Genomic DNA, 22,798 nt, shown 5'->3' with positions numbered 1-22,798 from the left:
ATTTTTCTTTCTCTTCATATCTGTAGTACATATGAAATATCTGTTTATCTTTGACCCACTAATTTAATATTTCCTACAATGACTTGGAGGAGAATCAAAGAATTACAAATAAAGATGTTCATAGTGATGTTTTAGAATATTAAAAATCAGTAGTATCAAAACATTAGTAACAGGGACACTCTGAGTGCTATGCAATTATGAAAATATCGTATGGTTTCTTTTTGGGAAATAATGACATTATAAATATTTGCGTAATTAAATAAGGCTCTGGCACTGCCCTGGTTTAGCCAACAGAAGCAGTGAGGCTCTGAGGACAATCTCTTCTCCCTTTTTTTACCCTCTTTACATCCAGGTCTGCAAGGCACTCTGTGCCATTTTGGCCAAACCTACACTCATGGCTCTGGTCAGAGTCAGGCCACCCCATGCTGTGCTGCTCACACTGTTCCTCTGCGTGCTGCTGCTGCTGCAGAGCCAGGGAGGGCACCGTGAATGGAAGAGGATAAAGGGTAGGTGATGGGCTGGATGGGTATGTGGGGAGGGGGCCACAAGGGGCTGAGTGCAGTCTGAGGAGAACCTGAGAGATGGTACCTTTCTGCACCAGCACTTCCCATAGAACTGTACAGACTTGGGCCATTCCAGTCCACAGCCCTTCAGCCCTGTTACCTAGCCCTGGGAATAGTGGTAGGGGTGAAGGGGTAACCCCACTTTTTCTTCTATTCCAAAGAGCCTGAAATAAATGATACATACTATGGTGAAAGGTGCAAGAGGGCTGAGAATTCAATGGACAAATAAGACAAGTATTGATTTATGCACATTCGTGAGGGGCAAACATCCATATATGCTCATGGGGGTAAACAATGGTATAGAATAATGGGAGTAGGTGGCTGGGCATGGTGGTACATACCTGTATACTCAGCTATTCAGGAAATAGAGGTAGGAGGATCATGGTCTGAGGCAGCCTGGGAAAAAGCACAAGACCCTATCTGAAACACAAACTAATGCAAAAAGTGCTGGGGAGTGGCTCAAGTGGTAGAGTGTGGCTCTCAGTTCAATCCCCAGTGTTGAAAAAAGGACAAAACAAGACTTGGGAGTATGTACAGAGAGAAAAGACATTGAGCAGGAGAAATGGGGACAGTAGAGAGAGAGACAAGAGGTAAGTCCATCTTCCTCTTTGGACATTGCAAATTCTGGAGAGCAGGAGAGTTTGGGGAATGTCTCAGGCTTCTTTGAGCTCTCAGGGTGAGAGTGTAGATTTCACAAGGCAGTGACTACTTGGGCAGACAAGTCCCAGATGCAGGTGTCTGGAGAGAGGATACTGGAAGCTCAGGCACTGAGGTCGATTGGAGTTGTAAGAAGCATAGGAGGAGCATAGGCTATCAAACACTGCTGATCCCCAGGATATGGTGAGAAGATGGGCACAAAGGAAGGTCTATGGAAAATCTTGGAGTGCTGTGAGGGGAACCTGGGTCCTGAAGTCTAGGGGGGCCTTTAAGCTTAAGGAAGATTGTCCCTAGGGATCTGTTCACTTGCTCCTGTCCCTTTTCAGGAAAGCAAACCTGTGGGAAGCAGCCCAGTATTGAACTATGCAGTCACCACTGTTCATATTTCCAAAAATGTGAAGCAAATCACATATGCTGCTCCACCTTCTGCGGTAATGTCTGCATGAACCTCCAGTGAGTAGGCGGGAACAGTGCTTTGGCTCCCCTGACCCTCTCTTCAGAGGGACTCAGCCCACGACCAAAGCATGAGGACCTCAAATTATGGGTACAAGAGTATCAACAAGAAGGTCATGCTCACTCTCTGAACACCTTGTTCCTGTCAAATAAACCAGAACAAATGCCCAAGGGCCCGGCCTCTTTGACTCCCACTACTGAGATCATTGGGAACCCATGCAGTTCCCACAATGCCCCGCCCTTCTCGGGCAGGTCTCCACTCTCTCTCCCCGGTCGTGTTTCTCTCCTCTCTCCACTTGGCCTCTTGGCAGGGGGCACCCTGCCAGCCCCCAGGAGACTCAGCTCTGAGGCTCTGCTCACTGATCCACTTGTCCCTGGGGAAACTTCTCATGTGCAGCATGTCCCAATGCTGAGAGGACATTTCTCACCCTGGGGTCAGAAGGACAGTTAGGCATGGAGGTAGACGCTGGATGATGGAGCCCCCTAAGGCTGCTTCCTACTCTTAGTCCTGGTCACCACTACCCTGTTCTCCGTCATCCGCAGTTAGTATCTGCTTACAAGGAGAATAATAAGTCTAGGGAAATCGAGTGTTGTACCCAAAGTCACGGGGAGTGAGAAGATGATGCGACCAGAGGAGAATGTTCCTCTGGAATCCCTGTTTGCTCAATCTCTCCATTACCTGAGGCCCGAGGAATGTTTTGAGTTCCTACACCAAACTTCCTCCTGCCCATCACCCTCAATATGGACACTCCTATGGTGGGGCCTGGGTTGTGGATTGGGACTGGAGACTCCAGTGCTCGCCATAAACTGAATGTCCCTCACCATTCCCAACCCTCTTCCTTATGTTCTCATTCTCTTTTGATCCAGAGGAGCACCAAGGAGTGGGAGAAGAAGTGGTTCGTGCCGACATTGCTGAAGATTCTTTGGGCAGGGTGGCTCTGGGTCTTGCCTGTATCCTATTGTAACTTAGTGGAGATCAGTTGCTGGGGGTACAGACTTTCTCCTGCTCTGTGAAATCACAGCTCTTCTGAGATGATCCTGGGTCACATGTGGCTGCATTAGTCAGCTTCACATTACTACAACAGGCTACCTGAAGCAGCTCATTTAGAAAAGGTTATTTAGCTCACAGCTTAGGATCAAGTCCAAGAGCATGTGGGCACATGGGTTTCAGGTCTCTGTAAGGGTGATACACTGTGTCAGGAGCACATGTCAGAGCAACTGCTCAAATCATGAGACAGAAAGCAGAGAGATAGGACAGGCCAGGGTCCCGCCATCCCTTTCAGGGGCGTGCCCTCTTTGACCTAAGGACTGCTCAATAGGTCCTACCCCTAAAAGACCACAGCAGTTTCAACATCCCCATCCTGGGGACCAACCTTTGACACAGGGACTCTTGGGGGACACTAATGCAAACTATAGCAGTGGCCAATTGGGACATGGTGTCAAATGTGAAGAGAATTCAGGCCCAGAGGCAGGTGTGGAGTTTTATGGTCTAGCCCAGTGATTTTTTTCTTGGGCCATCATCTTGCTTCAGTAAGGAGACAGCAGAGGAGAGAAAAGCTCCATCAAATGAGAGCTTCTGAACCACCTCATAAGCATCACAGGACTCTGAGTATTTTATATATAGGAGTTTTAGCTTCACCTCTGCCAAGGCTGTTCTTGCACAAAGGGATCTTAGGAAAGAGATCAAGATCAAACACCAACCAGACATCTCTAGAGGCACATGGGCAGCAAGAGCATGTTCTCCAAGACATCTTGTGTAAGTTACATTTCTCACCACTGTGACCAAATACCTGACTGAAACAACTTAAGGAAGGACAGGTTTATGTTGGCTCACACTTTCAGAGGTGTTAGTCCATCGTGACAGGATGGGCTTGGCATGGCAAAGTAACTCACATCATGGTGACCAGGAAGTAGATAAAAAGAAATCCAGTAAGCCAGGTGTTGGTAGCTCATACCTGTAATCCTAGCTACTCTGGAGGCAGAGATCAGGAGGATCATAGTTTGAGGCTAGCCCAGGCAGAATTGTTCATGAGACCCTATCTTGAAAATACCCAACATAAAAAAGGGCTGATGGAGTGACCCAAGTAACAGAGCACCTGCCTAGCAAGTGTGAGGTCCTGAGTCCCAACCTCATTACCACAAAAAAAAAAAAAAAAAAAAGAAAGAAATCCAGGAAGGAGCAGGGCAAAATATAACCCCAAGGACATATCCCCAGTAACCTACTCCTCCAACAAGGAGCCTCTTCTACCTTTCAGCACGCTTTCAATAATTCTCCAGTTCTCACGATGCAATTGTCACAGACATCACCAGAGGTGTGCTTTACTAATCTCCTAGGCATTTCTCAATCCAATCAAGTTGGCAATCAAGATTAACCATCACATTTCTTCTTTGTTGTTTCCCCAGATAGCCTCACTTACCAAACATCTTTCTGGACCATGATCTAAATACTGGCATTAGCAAGTATTAAGAGAAAGGAACTTAGCTGCCAATGGCCACTCCCAGAATGACCTTCTACATCCAAGGCCAGTGCTCTCTACCATGTAGACACACCAAAGTGCCAGGATAATCGATAATCTATTACCTCTATTGGCATGAGTACTCAATCCATAGACCATGGATTTTACTAGAAAGTTTGCTTTGCTCCCTTCTAATAACTAGTGCTCTGTCTTGTGGTCCAAGGAGCTCTCTGGATATCCATTGTGCCCAGGGAAATTAGAGGCTGGACCCAGAACATGGTTGCTGGAAGGAGTGCCCACCTGGTTGTTACTGGGTGGTGTTTCTTCTATGGAACCATCTGTGTGCTGATATTAAGTAGAATATGTGAGTGAGGACACATGGAAGACATTGAATTTCTGGGGGGCAGAGGAGGAAGGAAATGTAAATCTGTCAAGATCTGGGGCATCTAAAAGGCCAGGTTCTATTCTGGAGAGTTCAGTCTGATCTGTTTGAGACCAAAACACATAACCTAGGTTGCCATTGCTTTTGCATTATTTCTTCTTTTTTTAAAAGATTGTTTTTACATTTGGTCATATGTGTATATATTGTTTGGGCCACTTCTCCGCCCTGTCCTCTGCCCCTCTCCTTCTCCCTCCTTTCCCCCTCTGAGGCAGAACCTATTCTGCCCTCTTGTTCTCCAATTTTGTTGAAGAGAAAACATAAGAGATAAGACATAGCATTTTTGCTTGTTTGAGATAGAGATTCCTAGTGTTGCTTCCATGCACACGTGTATTATAACCCACACTGGTTCCTTTTCTTCTTATGCTCCAGACATGCTCCTTCTCCATGTGAATAGGGTGGGAAGATTCTACAAGGATCCTCCCCAACTCCTACACCAAGATATTGGGTGTTTCTTGCCTCATTTCTATACTTTACATACACATGATACTTACTGGTAGGTACATACCAATGCCATCCCCCCAAGGAGTGTCCTGTTCAACCTCTGCTAACAGTCTGCATCATTCCCCAGCTAGGAGGCCTCAGTCATGAACTATAGGAAACTATTTGAAATGCAGTAGTGGAGTTTGGTATCTGAGGTTTCTGTTAAGATTCCATTCACCAATAAAGCCTGTCGACAAAAAAATAGTTAGGATGTGTTTGCTGTGGAGGATTTAAGGCTGGTCTTCTGTCGAAGGTCATTTTTCCTATATGCCAGTCATTTAGGTTTGGCAGCGATGTGATTGACTAGGACATTCCTGACACTGCCTCCACCCACAGACACACTGTATAAACATCTACAGTAGGCAGTTGTTATCTGCAGGTCTATAGTTCCCAGGGACTGCCTTCAAGGAAAAACTATGGGTGCTCAGGATGCACAGAGTTCAGAACTAGACTGTGGGTACCTGATTCATTTTTCCTATAACACTGTCCAACTTCTAAAATTTTCACTTTATCACTTAAGTACATTATGTACCCTTTTTGGCTTGGGAGAATTACCATAACTTTTACTTCACTTTTGTGCACCATTTGCTTTTTTTTTTTTCCACAAAATTAAGGGAAGGGAAACAGCAGATATTTTTGTAATTTAAACTTACAAAACTGTAGGACTGACTTAGAGCTTCTCTGTATCAACTGAGTTGCATAATATGTGCACAGGAATTTAAAATGTTTGTTTTCAATATTTCTATTGGTTTTAAAAAATTTATTTTTTGACTGCACGTGATCAGAACCACATGCCTATGAATAAGGCAGGCTTATTGTATTCACAGATCAATTCCCTTTTAGAGAAGCCACAAGCCAGGCCTGGGAGTGTGACTTAAGTGGTAGAGTGCCTGCTTAGCAAGTGTGAAGCTCGAGTTAAACCCTAGTACTACAAAAAAAAAAAAAAAAAGAAGGATAGAAAGAAAGAAAGGAGGAAAGGACAGAAAGAAGAAAAAAGAAAGGAAAGAAGGAAGTAGGAAGAAAGAAAGAAAGAAAGAAGGGAGGAAGGAAAAGAAAGAAAGAAAGAAGGAAAGAAAGAGAAAGAAAGAAGTTGCAAACCCATTGAGAGACTCAGCTTTCTGGGCATCTAAGAAAGCATCCATGTTTGATGGTAGGAAAAGCTGAGGCACACCTGGGCATGGTCTCCACCCAGGGCCCTGCACCATAGCACTAGGAAAGGAACTCCCAACACCCAGGCTTTCCTTGTGAAGAGGTGGGTTTGGATGTCACATATGCTACCCTAACTCTAAGCTTCTTCATGGTTTGGCTAGTAGTTTACTATCTCTGGGGAGCACAGGGCATCCATCCTCATGAATCTTTCTAGATCACAGAGGGATAAGTGGCAGCTTTGTGCAAGCACTTACTAGGGCCTCATACATTGGGAGTAGTGCAGAGAAGGGACTTTTGAAGTCCCTTTAGAAAAATGCAGCTGCCCTTTTCTCTCCAGAAGGGGTTTATAACACTCTTCCAGTGCTATATGGCCACCGTGGTTCTAACTAAGTTGCATACAAGAGTTAGTGTGGCAGAAAAGTAGCAACCGATGATAGCCTGGGAAGCAGGTTGGTACATACGTTTTTCCTCAGCTTTCCCTAGAGTGATAACTCTGAAGCAATGAACTCCTGGAGGGAGTTTATCCAAGCATCAGTGTCCCAACTAAAAGCTCCCACATGAGGGGAGCACAGGGGATGAGACATATGCAAAGCTCTTAAGACTACAAAAAAAAGAGACAGTTTTATACAGCTCTGCAACCTTCTCATAGTGCCAGAGCCTTCTCCCCCTGGTAGCAGCACAGAAAAGGGCCTTGAAAACATGCCTCCCTATTTCTTCCAAAAGGGGTTTATGACGTACTCCTCCAGTGGGTGCTTGACAACCTGGCTTCTAAGTTGCACTGTGGGCTAAAGAGGCAAACAGAAGCCAGCGGCAGTGTGAGAAGCAGATTGGCATTTCCCCAGCCTTCTCCCCTGGCTTATCCCAGCAATGGCTCCAGGTTTATTAATCCTCCCCAGAAGCAATTATGCCACATGGGGACCACCCCAGCTATTTCAGCTTCTTCCTAATAGATTGCATCCTAAATTTCCTAGCTCTGGGAGCAGAGGGACTAGGCATATGTGTCTCTCAAACTATCAAAAGAAGCAGAAGTTTTATACAGGCAGGCAAGCACTTCCAAGGGCTTCACTCCTCCAGGGCACTGAAGAAAGGGGGCCTTAAAACTGTAGCTCCCTATTTCTCTATGAAAGGGGGGTTCATATAAATTGCCCCAGCTTTACAACTACCACCTAGGGGATGGTATCTTAAATCTCCTAGTCTTGGAGCTAAAGGTGCCAGGCATGTGTAAATTTCCCTAAATCACAGAACCGAGATTATTTTAAAATGTGTGTGTGTGCAAATCCTTGCAAGAGCTATGCAGAAAAGTGGTTGGAATGTGCAACTCCCATGTTCTGCCTCGTAGGAGTTTACTGTACACACTCCCAGTGACTATTTCATAGCTTGGTTTCTAATAAAATTTCACTGGGGAGTGACTGGGGGTGCTCTGGCAGCCTGAGCTGGACTTTGGCACTTTTCCAAGCCTTTCTTTCCTCTGTGTTGCCCCAGTGATTAAACCCATGTCTAGCAATTTTTCCAGGAATGAGTTTTCCATGTGCTGAGTACCATAACTTGCATAGGTTCCATTCAAGAGACTGTCTCTCTAGTAAAATAGTTCTCCAGGTTGCATTCCTGACTACAGAAAACACAGGTGGACACAATGGGCCCACTTCCAGCAGCGTCTCTCCAGGATCAGAGGATGCAACCTGTTAGGATAGGCATGTGCCACAAGGGTTGTCTCTGGCTTACAGCAAAGTGGGATAGGAACACCCATGCTGGCTTCATCGTAAGTGTAGAAGGAACTAGAGTACATGTCTAGTACTTCAACTTTCCAGCTATGTCTAGAGGGTCTGACTTCCATCTTACTGGCCTTGAGGCTCTGACATGACATGAAATGTCCTATCAGACCTTCAGGGAGTCACCAAAACAGAGACAGAGGCTTGAACAAATACAAAGGTTTGAGAGGCATCTTCAATCTCAGGCTGGATGGATTGGTGAGATCCTTTTACATGAGGCCAGCATGACAAGACTAGGAGAAGTCTTATCTAATGTGTAGAGTGTGACACAGAGAGTCATGAAAATGACTAAACAGTGAAACATTGTAAAAGAACATAATAGTAGGGAACTTTATTTTTTTTTATTTTTTTTTTTCATTTTTCTTTTATTATTCATATGTGCATACAAGGCTTGGTTCATTTCTCCCCCCTGCCCCCACCCCCTCCCTTACCACCCACTCCACCCCCTCCCGCTCCCCCCCTCAATACCCAGCAGAAACTATTTTGCCCTTATCTCTAATTTTGTTGTAGAGAGAGTATAAGCAATAATAGGAAGGAACAAGGGGTTTTGCTGGTTGAGATAAGGATAGCTATACAGGGCATTGACTCACATTGATTTCCTGTGTGTGGGTGTTACCTTCTAGGTTAATTCTTTTTGATCTAACCTTTTCTCTAGTTCCTGGTCCCCTTTTCCTATTGGCCTCAGTTGCTTTAAGGTATCTGCTTTAGTTTCTCTGCGTTAAGGGCAACAAATGCTAGCTAGTTTTTTAGGTGTCTTACCTATCCTCACCCCTCCCTTGTGTGCTCTCGCTTTTATCATGTGCTCATAGTCCAATCCCCTTGTTGTGTTTGCCCTTGATCTAATGTCCACATATGAGGGAGAACATACGATTTTTGGTCTTTTGAGCCAGGCTAACCTCACTCAGAATGATGTTCTCCAATTCCATCCATTTACCAGCGAATGATAACATTTCGTTCTTCTTCATGGCTGCATAAAATTCCATTGTGTATAGATACCACACTTTCTTAATCCATTCGTCAGTGCTGGGGCATCTTGGCTGTTTCCATAACTTGGCTATTGTGAATAGTGCCGCAATAAACATGGATGTGCAGGTGCCTCTGGAGTAACAGTCTTTTGGGTATATCCCCAAGAGTGGTATTGCTGGATCAAATGGTAGATCGATGTCCATCTTTTTAAGTAGCCTCCAAATTTTTTTCCAGAGTGGTTGTACTAGTCTACATTCCCACCAACAGTGTAAAAGGGTTCCTTTTTCCCCACATCCTCGCCAACACCTGTTGTTGGTGGTGTTGCTGATGATGGCTATTCTAACAGGGGTGAGGTGGAATCTTAGTGTGGTTTTAATTTGCATTTCCTTTATTGCTAGAGATGGTGAGCATTTTTTCATGTGTTTTCTGGCCATTTGAATTTCTTCTTTTGAGAAAGTTCTGTTTAGTTCACATGCCCATTTCTTTATTGGTTCATTAGTTTTGGGAGAATTTAGTTTTTTAAGTTCAGTAGGGAACTTTAATACTCTACATTTAGCCTAGAAAACTTTATTCATTTTTTCATTTTAATAGCATATATTCAAAATAACCTTACATTGTACATTAGTTAGATTGCCCCACCATCTCGCTCCCTCAATGCCTTCTCTGCCCCACTTAAAGCACTTGCAAGAGGTTTCACTGTTCTAGTTCATACATGTATATGAAGTCCATCAATCACATTCCCTCACCTTCATCTCCTCCATTCACCCTCCACCCTCCCACAAGTACCTACGGTCCTGTCTTTCATTATTAATTCCAAAACCAATGTTCAAAGGAGTTTCTCGACATGCCTCTGCTGTGAGTTCAGCCCCTCTGTTACTCTCCCTTACCTCTTACCTCCCACCCCCAATATTCAACAGCTTTCAGGACATATGGTTATGTCCTCTACCTGCTCAGATATAATGGATTTCAATATTGTTGCCATTCCCTTTTCCTTTCTCTCCTCCCCCAAGTTCCATAGAGTATTTCCACAATTACAAACATATCCTATATATAAATGTGTATATGATCATGTTTGTGTTTGTGTATAAGTTTGTCTTTTAGATCTATCTTCCACATATGAGGGGAAATATGTAGCCTTTGTCTTTCTGAACCTGGCTTACTTCTCTTAACATGATGTCCTCCATATTTTTGACAAAGGCATCAAAAATATACGCTAGAGAAAAGACAGCCTCTTCAACAGATGTTGCTGGGAAAAGTGGTTATCTGCCTGCAGAAAACTGAAACTAGATCCATGACTGTCACTCTGTGTTACTATCAACTCAAAGTGGATTAAGGATCTAAATATCAGACCTGAAACCTTGAGATTAGTACAGGAAAGAGAAGGGAATACTCTGGAAGCAATAGGTACAGGCAAGGACTTCCTCAGTAGAACTCAAGCAGTCCAGCAACTAAGAGAAAGGATTGACAACTCTGACAACATGAAATTAAAAAGCTTCTGCACAACAAAAGAAATGGTCTTTAAATTGAAGAGACCACCCACAGAATGGGAGAAAATATTTGCTAGCTATACATCAGACAAGGAACTGATAACCAGAATATACAGGGAGCTCAAAAAACTAAACTCCCCCAAAATCAATGAACCAATAAAGAAGTGGGCAATTGAACTATACAGAACTTTTTCAAAGAAAGAAATTCAAATGGCCAAAAAACACATGAAAAAAATGCTCACCATCCCTGGCCATAAAGGAAATGCAAATCAAAACCACAGTAAAATTCCACCTTACTCTTGTTAGAATTACTACCAACAAGAACACCACTAACAAAAAATGTTGGCAAGGATGCAGGGAAAAAGGAACCCTCATACACTGTTGGTGGGAATGTAAGCTAGTACAAACACTACAGAAATAATATGGAGGCATCTTAAAAAAAACATAGATCTGCCATATGATCCAGCAATACCATTTTTAGGGATACACACGAAGGAATGGGACTCAGGTTATTAGAAAGGCACCTGCACACCCATGTTTATTGCAGTATTATTCACAATAGCCAAGCTGTGGAAACAGCCAAGATGCCCCAGTTTTGATGAATGGATTAAGAAAATGTGGTATTTATACACAATGAATTTTATTCAGCCACAAAGAAGAATAAAATTTTGCGATTTGCAACTAAATGGATGGAGCTGGAGAGCATCATCTTAAGTGAAGTTAGTCAGTCTATACAGAAGACTTTCGGCCGTCAGTCTCTGAAGGCCAAAAATCTCATGTTCTTCATCATATGCAGATTATAGACCTAAATCACACACCGAGGGAGACTGTGGATGGCGGGAATAGGGAAAGGGAAGAAAACCTAAATCTTGAATGTGGTTGATGTGCTCACTGTATAGGAACTAATGCAGTAATCTTAAACTGGCAGAGGCCACTATGGGAAGGGGACTAGGAAGTAGTAAAGAGGTCTAGTAGAGATGAACCAGTATGGGTTGTAATACACATATGTATGGCAACAACACTAGGAATCTCTCTGTATAGCTGTCTTAATCTCAAACTAGCTAAAACCGCTATTTTTTTCTTATAATCTCTTATTTTTTTTCTTCAACAAAGTTGGAGAACAAAAGGGTGGAACAGGTTCTGCCTGGAAGTGGCAGGGTGGCCCAAATAATGTATATGCATATAAGTAAATGTAAAAACAATAAAATAAAAAAAAACCCTGTAATGTCCTCAATTCCATCCATTTACCTACAAATGACATAATTTCATTTCTCCTATTAGCCTAGGAAATGCTAACAGTCTACTTTTAGCAATAGATAGATCATCCATACATAAAATCAATAAGGAAACACTGGAATTGAAGTGCACTTTACCAAATGGACATAACAGACATAGGTTGAACATTTCACCTAGCACAGTCTTCTCAAATGCATATGAAATATTCTCCAGGATAATAATATATTAGATCACAAATAAGTCTTAACAAATTTAAGAGAATTAAATATCTATCTTTTCTGACCATGATGGAATGAAACTAAACTAATAATAGGAGGAATTCAGAAAATTAAATCTATCTTTACATCTCAAGGAACTAGAAAAACAAGAACAATCTAAGTTCCAAGTTAGCAGAAGGAATGAAATAACAGATAAGATCAGAGCAGAAATGAAATAAAGGCTAGAAAAACATTAGAAAAGATGAATGAAAGTGAGCTGTCTTTTAGAAATGATAAACAAAACTGAGATATCCTTAGCAAGAATTAGAAAAATGAGAAATGAAAAGGGGACATTAAAACCAATCCTACAGAAATACAAAAGATCATGAGAGCATGCTCACCAGAGTGCCCTACCACTAAGCTAAACTCTCAGGTCAGGGATTTTTTTCTAATTCAGAATTCTTGCACATATTTTTACATACTGACCCACCCTCTTGGCGAATACAAACCAAGCATTATGAAGAGATAACTGGCAGTATTTGTGTATGGATCAAATATATTTCCATTTCTACTTTCATTATCTTTCCTAAGGAATAAAAAAAAATTCAAGAACTTAGTTGCAATGATGTAATTAATACTAGTGAAATAATTCCTTACAATAGGGAACCACCAAGATGTCCAATGACTGGTGATTAATTGGCAGAATAATCTGTCAATCTATGGAGTTTTATAAAACATATAGGATTATAGCCTGGTGTGGCATGCAGGTAATCCCAGCAATTGGGAGGCTAAAATAGGAAGATAGGAGTTCAGACTAGTCTGGGCTGCATGGTGAGACCTTGTTTCAAAAAATGCAAAAAAATTAGGAATACAGAAAAATATTCATTACATACATTAAATAAAAAAAATTCACAGAATTTTCCACTGTTAAAAACATGCACATAGGGAAGAATCTACAGGGATATATAAATAAATATTAGAGCAGGAGGACTATGTTAACAATGGCTTTTACATTTCATTTTCATTTTTAAAAATTTAGAAGATTTATGCCTTAATCATAGATCACTCATTAATTAGTATAAAAGCAAAAAGTGATGTTCTAGAAAGAAAAAAATTTTAATTACTTTTTTTTCTGGTACTGAGGTTTGAACTCAGAGCCTCACCCTTGCTAGGCAGGCACTCTTACTGCTTGAGCCACTCCACCAGCAAGAAAATATTTTCAACAAAGAGAAGTAAGTGAAATGAAGTGACAATGGGCTCTATGAAGGGTTTAAGGCCAAAGATGCATTGTGGAGTGGGTAGAGGGAAGGAAACAGAGCTAGTGGAGAAGATATTAGGGAAATCCAAGGGCTTTGCTTACCTCTTATTTTCCTTCCTTCTCATTCTAGCCAAGTAACTTGGAATACTCCAAGCCCCAGTCAGGGCTTACCCAAGTTCCTTTCCCCATTATGCTGTCCTGCCATTTTGCAAGAACATTCAGAGACTACATCCTTGTGATGGGGATGAACCCATGGTACATCATGGCTCCCAGACTCAGGAGAAACAGGGGGCTTCATTAACTGCATACCTGGCTCTAGACTCACTTCCTTCCAAAGCCTGTATCTGCCATTTACTGGCTGTGTGGCCTTGGACTAGTTGGTTAACACTAATGTTCTCTGTGCCTCAGTTTCTGTATCTGCAAAATATGAATATAGTATTACTAAACTCAGGGTCATTGATAATGTTAGTTAATAATGTTAATTAATGTTTCACTGAAGCATAGTGAAACTTGGTTGGTATTAAACTGGGTGATTCTGGATATTTCCTTGAATAAGTGTTTCTTTCACTGGTTTATTTAACAAATTACACAGCACTGCTTCTATGCCAGACCTTGACTCTAAGTGCTTAACATAATAATTCATGGAATCCTCACAAGAATCCTATGAAAAAGTGCTGTCTTTATCCCCATTTCATAAATGGGGATGCTGAGGCACAGGGAGGATTAGTGACTTGCCCATAGTAACTGGGAGCTAGGATTTGAATTTAGGTTAAGTCGGTTTTAAATCCCTATGTTATGTGGCCTTTCCCAAGCCCTCTTGGAGGAGATCTCTTTATTCATTGGCATAAAAGCAACAAGAGATTGGTGATAAGGCAGTGTTAAGACCATGCTAGTGTGGAGAAATTAATAAAAAAAAGTGGATGGGACTTTACAATGGTCATTACACAAAACTACAGAAAAACAGATCCATAGATCTTCCATCCACTCCCGTAATCACCTGGCCTTCTGAGTGTGTGTTGGAGAAGGAGGTCACACAGGTGCACATTGTTCTGTCTGTAAATTATCTGCAGCAAGAAAAAAAAAACCACTCCTTGAATAGGAATTCAGACACAACATTCTGTATATACCCAACTGATGACTTAGGACAGAACTCACAAATTTGTCACACCAGAGACATGAACTAGAAGAATCACCAGCCAAGTAGTTCTCAGCACCTTCAACTCAGACACCTTAAGAGGTAAGTGAAGATTAGAGTCTAAAGTTTAACATGTGATCCGGTAAAAGCTCTCATTTTTTGCTTGCTTGGATAGGTTCCTTGTACAAATCATGGCAGCAATGTCCCTCTATGGAAGAAATTAGTATCTTTATTGCTCAAATAGAGAAACTAGGACAGAGAGAGATGACTTGGACAGGCATTGTGTGATTCCTAATGGATTATGCTGAGGACATAACACCACTTATGTAGTATTTCCACTGAAAATGTAGAACTTCAATTTAATTATGAAGAAATGTCAGATACACCCCAAATGAAGAATGTCCAACTAAAAGAAAAGTTTGTCTGTACTCTTGAAAATTGTCAGTGTCATAAAGAACAAAGATGTTGGATGAATTGATAAGATGGAATACTCATGGTAGATTAAAGTATATTTTATCAATGTTAAACTTAATGAAGTTGATAAATGTGCCATGAGAATTACTGTTTTGTTAAGAAATACTTGCTGAATTGCAATTGCTTTAAGTGGGGCAGGGAGGGAATTGAGGGGGAGAGTTGATGGGACAATGTAACTAATGAACAATATAGTCTAATTGGAATTGTCACTATGAAACCCCCTGTATAATGAATATATTCTAATAAAAAAGTTTTAAAAAAGAAATACTTACTGAAGTATTTATAAGCATTTCATTTATAAATGAAAGCTGTGATAAAATTTTCTCTTGAATCATTCAGAAAAGAAAATGAGAGAGAGAAAAAGAACTAAAGAAAGAAAGAAAGATAGGAAGGAAGGGAGGGAGGAAGGAAGGAAGGAAGAAAGGAAGGAAGGAAGGAAGGAAGGAAGGAAGGAAGAGACAGACAGAGACAGAGAAGAAAACAATTGAGGTAAATTCTTAAAATTCATGAATGGGATAAATGACCAAATGGCACATAGATGATCTTTGTCTTACTCTCATAATTTTGAAATTATTTACAGAAAGTAGTTTACAAAAAGTTAAAGGCAACCCATCTAATGGTGCATGCACATGGCTCAAAATTTATTTTGAGTTTAGCCCATTTCAAATTTTTCACCTTGTAAATTGCCCATAAGGTGATCAACTACGGCATGTAAGTTCTTTTGCTGGGCTCAAAATGTTGAAGAAAAGTAGAGTTTCTGGGAAAATTGTTTGTTTGCAGAGAAAGGTACAATAACTCTACTGTGACTGTGTAATTCATATCTAGACCTCTCTTCTATTTGCTTTTCTTTTGTATTTGCTTCTCTTATCTTCCTGTTTTGTTTGAGTTCAGGAAAGTGAAGAAGCAGGTTGGTGGTGAAAAAATAGTAGACAAAGAACTAGAATTTTTTCTTTTGTTGTTTGCCTTTGTATTCCCCTTTTTGGACTAGGAATTTTTAAAAGCAGTACTTTCCCTCTTTCTAAACCCCAACTCCACCAATGAGCTGCCTAGAATAATAGCCATCACTTATTTTGCATATTCTGTGTTCCAGGTCCTAGGCCCTTAATTTATTTTGTTCTTTTTCATATCAATCTCCATATAACATATTATATATTTCTTTTCTGTGTCTTGTTTACTGCCAGATTCCTCTACTAGAATGTAAGCTTTATGAGGGCAGAGGTTTTTGTCAACTTTGTTCACTACTACATCCTCATTGTTGTAATAATTCCTGGCTTACGCTAGCACTTAATAAAACTATTTATGGGATGGATGAATATAGGACAGATAAATAAAAGATACAACCTCACTCAATCATAAGAATTAAATTCAAGAAAAATAAATAATTGAAAAAAATTAAAAAGACCACAAAAAAGTCAATGAAATTTAATAACTTACGCTCTCCGGAGGAGAAAAAAAAGTATAAGTTAATAATAGCTAGCATTTATTTTGCACATACTGTATACCAGACACTATGCTCATTATTTCATATACTCAACATTTTCAAAGTGGATACTAATACAATTCATATCATAGGTGGAGAAGCAGGTTCTGAGATTGGCTAGTCACATAACGTATAAAGGTAAATGTGTTGGGGTTGAGATTCAAGCCCAAGTCTCTCTTATCCCACTGTCCTTGTTTTATTCTCTCTCTAAACTACAACCATTTGCAGTATGATAACAAATGGGAAAGTATTTCTCTCTTGCAATAAGACAAGATGTACATCCTGTTGGTAGAATGAACATACTGGTTGCATATGACATTAGTACTTTTCCATTAGAACATCATGTTAAATGAAGTAAGCCAGGCTCAGAAAGACAAAGGCCACATGAATTCTGCCATACGTGGAAGATAGAACCAAAAGATAAACATATACACAAAAAACAAACATGATCATATACAAACTCATTTGTAGAACATGTTTGTAATAGTGGAGCTATTCTATGGAACTTGGGGAAGGAGGGAAAGAAAAGAGAACAATAGAGCATCAACAATATCATAAAACATAACATCTGTGAAGATAGAGGATATAAGGATGTGTATTGAAAGCTGTTGAAAAATGGGGGAGAGTTCTGTGGGAGGTAAAAGGGTAAGGGAGAGTAATGGAAGGGGTTGAATGGACCACAGTAAAGTAGACTCACTATGGGGATACATTAAGAAACATCTTTGAGGAACTTAAAAAACTAAATTCTCCCAAAACTAATGAACCAATAAAGAAATGGGCAAGTGAACTAAACAGAACTTTCTCAAAAGAAGAAATTCAAATGGCCAAAAAACACATGAAAAAATGCTCACCATCTCTAGCAATAAAGGAAATGCAAATTAAAACCGCACTAAGATTCCACCTCACCCCTGTTAGAATAGCCATGATTAGCAACACCACCAACAACAGGTGTTGGCGAGGATTTGGGGAAAAAGGAACCCTCTTACACTGCTGGTGGGAATGTAAACTAGTACAACCACTCTGGAAAAAAATTTGGAGGCTACTTAAAAATCTAAACATTGATCTACCATTTGATCCAGCAATCCCACTCTTGGGGATATACCCAAAAGACTGTGACACAGGTTACTCCAGAGGCATCTGCACACCCATGTTTATTGCGGCACTATTCACAATAGCCAAGTTATGGAAACAGCCAAGATGCCCCACCACTGACGAATGGATCAAGAAAATGTGGTATCTATACACAATGGAATTTTATACAGCCATGAAGAAGAACGAAATGTTATCATTCGCTGGTAAATGGATGGAATTGGAGAACATCATTCTGAGTGAGGTTAGCCTGGCCCAAAAGACCAAAAATCGTATCTACTCCCTCATGTGCGGACATTAGATCAAAGGCAAACACAACAAGGGGATTGGACTTTGATCACAAGATAAAAGCGAGTGCACACAAGGGAGATATGAGGATAGGTAAGACACCTAAAAAATTAGCTAGCATTTGTTGCCCTCAATGCAGAGAAACTAAAGCAGATAACTTAAAAGCAACTGAGGCCAATAGGAGAAGGGGAACAGGAACTAGAGAAAAGGTGAGATCAAGAAGAATTAACCTAGAAAGTAACACACACGCACAGGAAATCAATGTGAGTCAACTTCCTGTATAGCTATCCTTATCTCAACCAGCAAAAACCCTTGTTCCTTCCTATTATTGCTTATACTCTCTCTACAACAAAATTAGAAATAAGGGAAAAACAGTTTCTTCCAGGTATATAGGGGGTGGGGGGCAGAAGGAGGGGGCAGAGTGGGTGTTAAGGGAGGGGGTGGGGGCAGGGGGGAGAAATGACCCAAGCATTGTATGCACATATGAATAATAAAAAATAAAAATTAAAAAAAGAAACCCCTTTGAACATTGACTTAGAAATTAAAAATGAAAGACAGGACTGTAAAATAGGTACAGAGAGAGTGTGTGTGTGTACTTGAGTGTGTTGGGGGAGGGTGAATGAAGGAGATTAAGATGAGGGAATATGGCCAATGGACTTCATATACTTATACAAAAAAGAACAAAGGAACCTCTTGCAGTAGTTTTTTTATTTCTTTTATTCATATGTGCATACAATGCTTGGGTCATTTCTCCTCCCTCCCCCCCGCCCCCTCACTGTGCACCTGTCCCCTCATTACCAGGCAGAAACTATTTTGCCCTTATTTTGTTGAGGAGAGAGTATAAACGATAATAGGAAGGACCAAGGGTTTTTCCTAGTTGAGATAAGGATAGCTATACAGGGAGTTGACTCGCATTACTTTCCTGTACATATGTGTTACATTCTAAATTAATTCTTCTCAAACTAACCTTTTCTCTAGTTCCTGGTCCCCTTCTCCTATTGGCCTTTCTGCATTAGTTCCTTTACATTGAGGACATCAAATGCTATCTTGTTTTTTTTCGGGTTTCTTGCCTATCCTCATACTTCCCTTGTGTGCTCTCACCTCATCATGTGATCAAAGTCCAATCCCCTTGTTGTGTTTGCCCTTGATCTAAAGCCCTCATATCAGGAAGAACATACGATTTTTGGTCTTCTGGGCCTGGCTAACCTCGCTCAGGATGATGTTCTCTAGTTCCATCCATTTACCTGCAAATGATAAGATTTCATTCTTCTTCATGGCTGAGTAGTATTCCATTGTGTATAAATACCACATTTTCTTCATCGATAGTGGGGCATCTTGGCTATTTCCATAATTTGCAGTGAATAGTGCTGCAATAAACAAGGGTGTGCAAGTGCTTTTGGATTAACCTGTGTTGCATTCCTTCAGGTATATCCCCAAGAGTGGTATTGCTGGATCATATGGCAGATCTATGTTTAGCTTTTTAAGAAGCCTCCAAATTTTTTTCCAGAGTGGTTGTACTAGTTTGCATTCCCACCAACAGTGTAAAAGGGTTCCTTTTTCCCCGCATCCTCGCCAACACCTGTTGTTAGTGGTGTTGCTGATGATGGCTATTCTAACAGGCGTGAGGTGGAATCTTAGTGTGGTTTTAATTAGCATTTCCTTAATGGCTAGAGATGGTGAGCATTTTTTCATGTGTTTTCTGGCCATTTGAATTTCTTCTTTTGAGAAAGTTCTGTTTAGTTCGGTTGCCCATTTCTTTATTAGTTCATTAATTTTGGGAGAATTTAGTTATTTAAGTTCCCTATATATTCTGGTTATCAGTCCTTTGTCTGATGTGTAGCTGGCAAATATTTTCTCCCACTCTGTGGGTGTTCTCTTCAGTTTAGAGACCATTTCTTTTGTTGAGCAGAAGCTTTTTAGTTTTATGAAGTCCCATTTATCTATGCTATCTCTTAGTTGCTGAGCTGCTGGGGTTCCACTGAGAAAGTCCTTGGTTATACCTATTAGTTCCAAAGTATTTCCTATTCTTTCCTGTACCAACTTTAGAGTTTGGGGTCCAATATTAAGGTCCTTGATTCATTTTGAGTTAATCTTGGTATAGGGTGATATACATGGATCTAGTTTCAGTTTTTTTGCAGACTGCTAACCAGTTTTCCCAGCAGTTTTTGTTGAAGAGGCTGCTTTTTCTTCATCGTATATTTTTAGCACTTTTGTCAAAGACAAGTCGGTTATAGTTGTGTGGCTTCATATCTGGGTCCTCTATTCTGTTCCATTGGTCTTCATGTCTGTTTTTGTGCCAGTACCATGCTGTTTTTATCATTATTGCTTTGTAATATGGTTTGAAGCAGGTACTGTGATACCTCCAGCATGTTCTTTTGACTGAGTATTGCCTTGGCTATTCGTGGCCTCTTGTGTTTCCATATAAATTTAACGGTAGATTTTTCAATGTCTTTGATGAATGTCATTGGGATTTTGATGGGAATTGCATTAAACATGTAGATTGCTCTTGGGAGTATAGCCATTTTTACTATGTTGATTCTACCAATCCATGAGCATGGGAGATCTCTCCACTTTCTATAGTCTTAATCTCTTTCTTCAGGAGTTTATAGTTTTCCTTGTAGAGGTCATTCACATCCTTTGTTAGGTTTACACCTAGGTATTTGATTTTTTTGAGGCTATTGTAAATGGAATTGTTTTCATATATTCTTTCTCAGTTTGTTCATTATTAGTGTATAGAAATGCTAAATGATTTTTCTATGTTGATTTTATATCCTACTACCTTGCTATAGCTGTTGATGGTGTCTAGGAGCTTTTGAGTAGAGTTTTTTGGGTCTTTAAGGTATAAGATCATATCATCCTCTTGCAGTAGTTTTAAGAGGGGCAGGGAGGGGTGGGGGGAGAGACAATGGGGAGCGATCTAATCTAGGTACAGAATAAGCCTATTTGGAATTGTCACCATGAATCTTCCCTGTACAATGAACATATCCTAATAAAACTTAATGAGGAAAATATTTTCCCATTTATTATAATATATTAGAATATTTATCATTTTTCTTTGCTATGTTTTGAACATGGTCTGTCCCTACTTAAAATTCATGGGGAGGTAAGTTCAGCAAAAGGTGTTTGGGTCATGGGGACAAAGCCATCATGAATGGATTAACAATTTTCTCATGGGCATGGGTTAGCTGTCATGGGAGTTTCTCTCCTTTTTCTTCTTCCATGTATGTTCACTTGTCCTTCTGCTATAAGGATCTCACCAGAAGCTAAGAAGATTCCGGGACTATGCTCTTGAACTTCTCAGAATTCAGGACTATCAGTCAACCCCCCCCCCCAATTCCTTTAAAAATCATCCAGCCTCAGGTATTCTGAATTAGCAACAGAATATGGACAGAAACATTGGAACCAAGAAGTAGAGTATCATATAACAATAGCTGAATATGTAGAGGTAGCTTTGGAACTGGATAATGGGAAGAGGTTAGAAAAGTTTGAAAGAGCAAGCTAGAAAAAGCCTTACAATTCCATAGACAGACTAATAAGAGCAATTCTGGTGAGGGCTTAGGTGACCAGGAGACTAGAGAGAGTCTAGAACTTCTTAGAGATTACTTAAGTGGTCATGGCCAGAATGATGATAGAAATGTGGACAGTGAAGGCCATTCTGACAAAGTTTCAAATGAAAATGAGGAATATCTTTTTGGAAAGTGGAGTAGAGGCCATTTATAAAGTTGCAAAGAACTTGAATGTACTATGTTCATGACCTAGGGCTTTATGGAAGGCAGAATTTAAGAGGGATGAACTAACAATTTCAGGAGAAGAAATACTAAGCAGCGAAGCATTAAGGCCTGCTTCATTGTTACTTGTAACAACTTATGCTGAGATTCAGGAGCAAAGAGATGACTTAATGACACAATGTGAAATAAGATGTTTTTACTAATTCCCTTAAAAATCTCTAAGTAAAAACTTAAGCAAAATTAAAAATCAAGGAATCAAAACATTGCTGGAAGAAAAAGCATATAGTAAGAAAGGAAGAAGGAATATGCAAGACAATTAAAACTCAATGAACAAAATGGCAACAATCAATTCTTACCCATCAATTCTTACCCATCAATAATTACTTTCAATGTAAATGGATTAAATTCTCCAATGAAAATGCATTGAGTGGCAGAATGGATAAAAACAAGGTCCAACTATATGCTGCCTACAAGAGGCTCACTTCACTAGTGAAGACACAAATAAACTGAGAGTGAAGAGCTAGAAAAAAATATTCCATGCAAATGGAGACCAAAAGAAATCAAAAGTGGCTATACTTTCAGATAAGATGGACTTCAAGTCAAAAACTCTAAAGACAGACAGGAAAATGAGGGTAAATATAGCAGAGAGATACAACAATTGTAAATATATATATATATATATATATATATATCCGAAATAAAAAAATAATAATAGAATAATAACAACAATAAATAATAGATATTAAGAGAGATAGATTGTAATACAGTAATAGGCATGGACTTCCACACCCCACTTTCATCAGGACAGATCATCCAGATGGAAAATCAACAATGAAACATGGAATTTAAATCCCATGTTGTTCCTGGTGGGACATCTACCCACCAGGTGCAGATTATATACTCTTCTTAACTGCACATGAAACATTCCCAGGACAGATCATACATTAGAACACAAAACAAATCTTACCAGATTCAAAAACATTGAAGTCATATCAAGTATTTTTGTTTTTGTATTCTTTTTGCTTTTGGCAGTATTGCGTTTTGAACTCTGGGACTTGCATTTGCTAAATAAGAGCTCTACCACTTGAGCCACACCTCTAGCTCTCATATCAAGCATCTTTTCTAATCACAGTGGAACTATGGAAATTGTACAAATACCTGGAAATTAAACAACATGCTCTTGAACAAAGACTCATGAAAAAATTAAAAGAGAAATTAAAAAATTTCTTGAGACAAATGAAAATGGAATCATAACACCAAAACTTATAGGATAAAGCAAAATCAGTAAGCACTTCTAAGAGGTAAGTTCATAGTAATAAATACGTACATTAAATACTTAGATGTTGAGAGAACAGCCTAACAAGGCATCTCAAGGAACTAGAAAAATAAGAATAAACTAAACTAAAAATTAGAAGAAAAGAAATAATAAAGATCAGGCCAGAAATAAATAAAATAGAGGCTAAAAAGCTACAAAAGATCAATGAAACTAAG

At 40.0% G+C, this 22,798-nt stretch overlaps 1 protein-coding gene across 1 annotated transcript; it reads left to right on the top strand.

Annotated features, from left to right (window-relative positions):
* Positions 1–391: 391 nt before the first annotated feature.
* Wfdc10b (WAP four-disulfide core domain 10B) lies at positions 392–1,839 on the top strand. Its single transcript, XM_074072418.1, has 2 exons — positions 392–506; positions 1,547–1,839. The coding sequence occupies exons 1-2, from the start codon at positions 395–397 to the stop codon at positions 1,675–1,677; spliced, it is 243 nt and encodes an 80-aa protein (XP_073928519.1). The 5' UTR covers positions 392–394; the 3' UTR covers positions 1,678–1,839.
* Positions 1,840–22,798: the final 20,959 nt, after the last annotated feature.

This window comes from Castor canadensis, chromosome 5 (assembly GCF_047511655.1).
Source record: "Castor canadensis chromosome 5, mCasCan1.hap1v2, whole genome shotgun sequence".
Taxonomy (NCBI): domain Eukaryota; kingdom Metazoa; phylum Chordata; class Mammalia; order Rodentia; family Castoridae; genus Castor; species Castor canadensis.
Note: the sequence above shows the minus strand (reverse complement) of the source record. Positions and strands in the feature narration are given on the sequence as shown.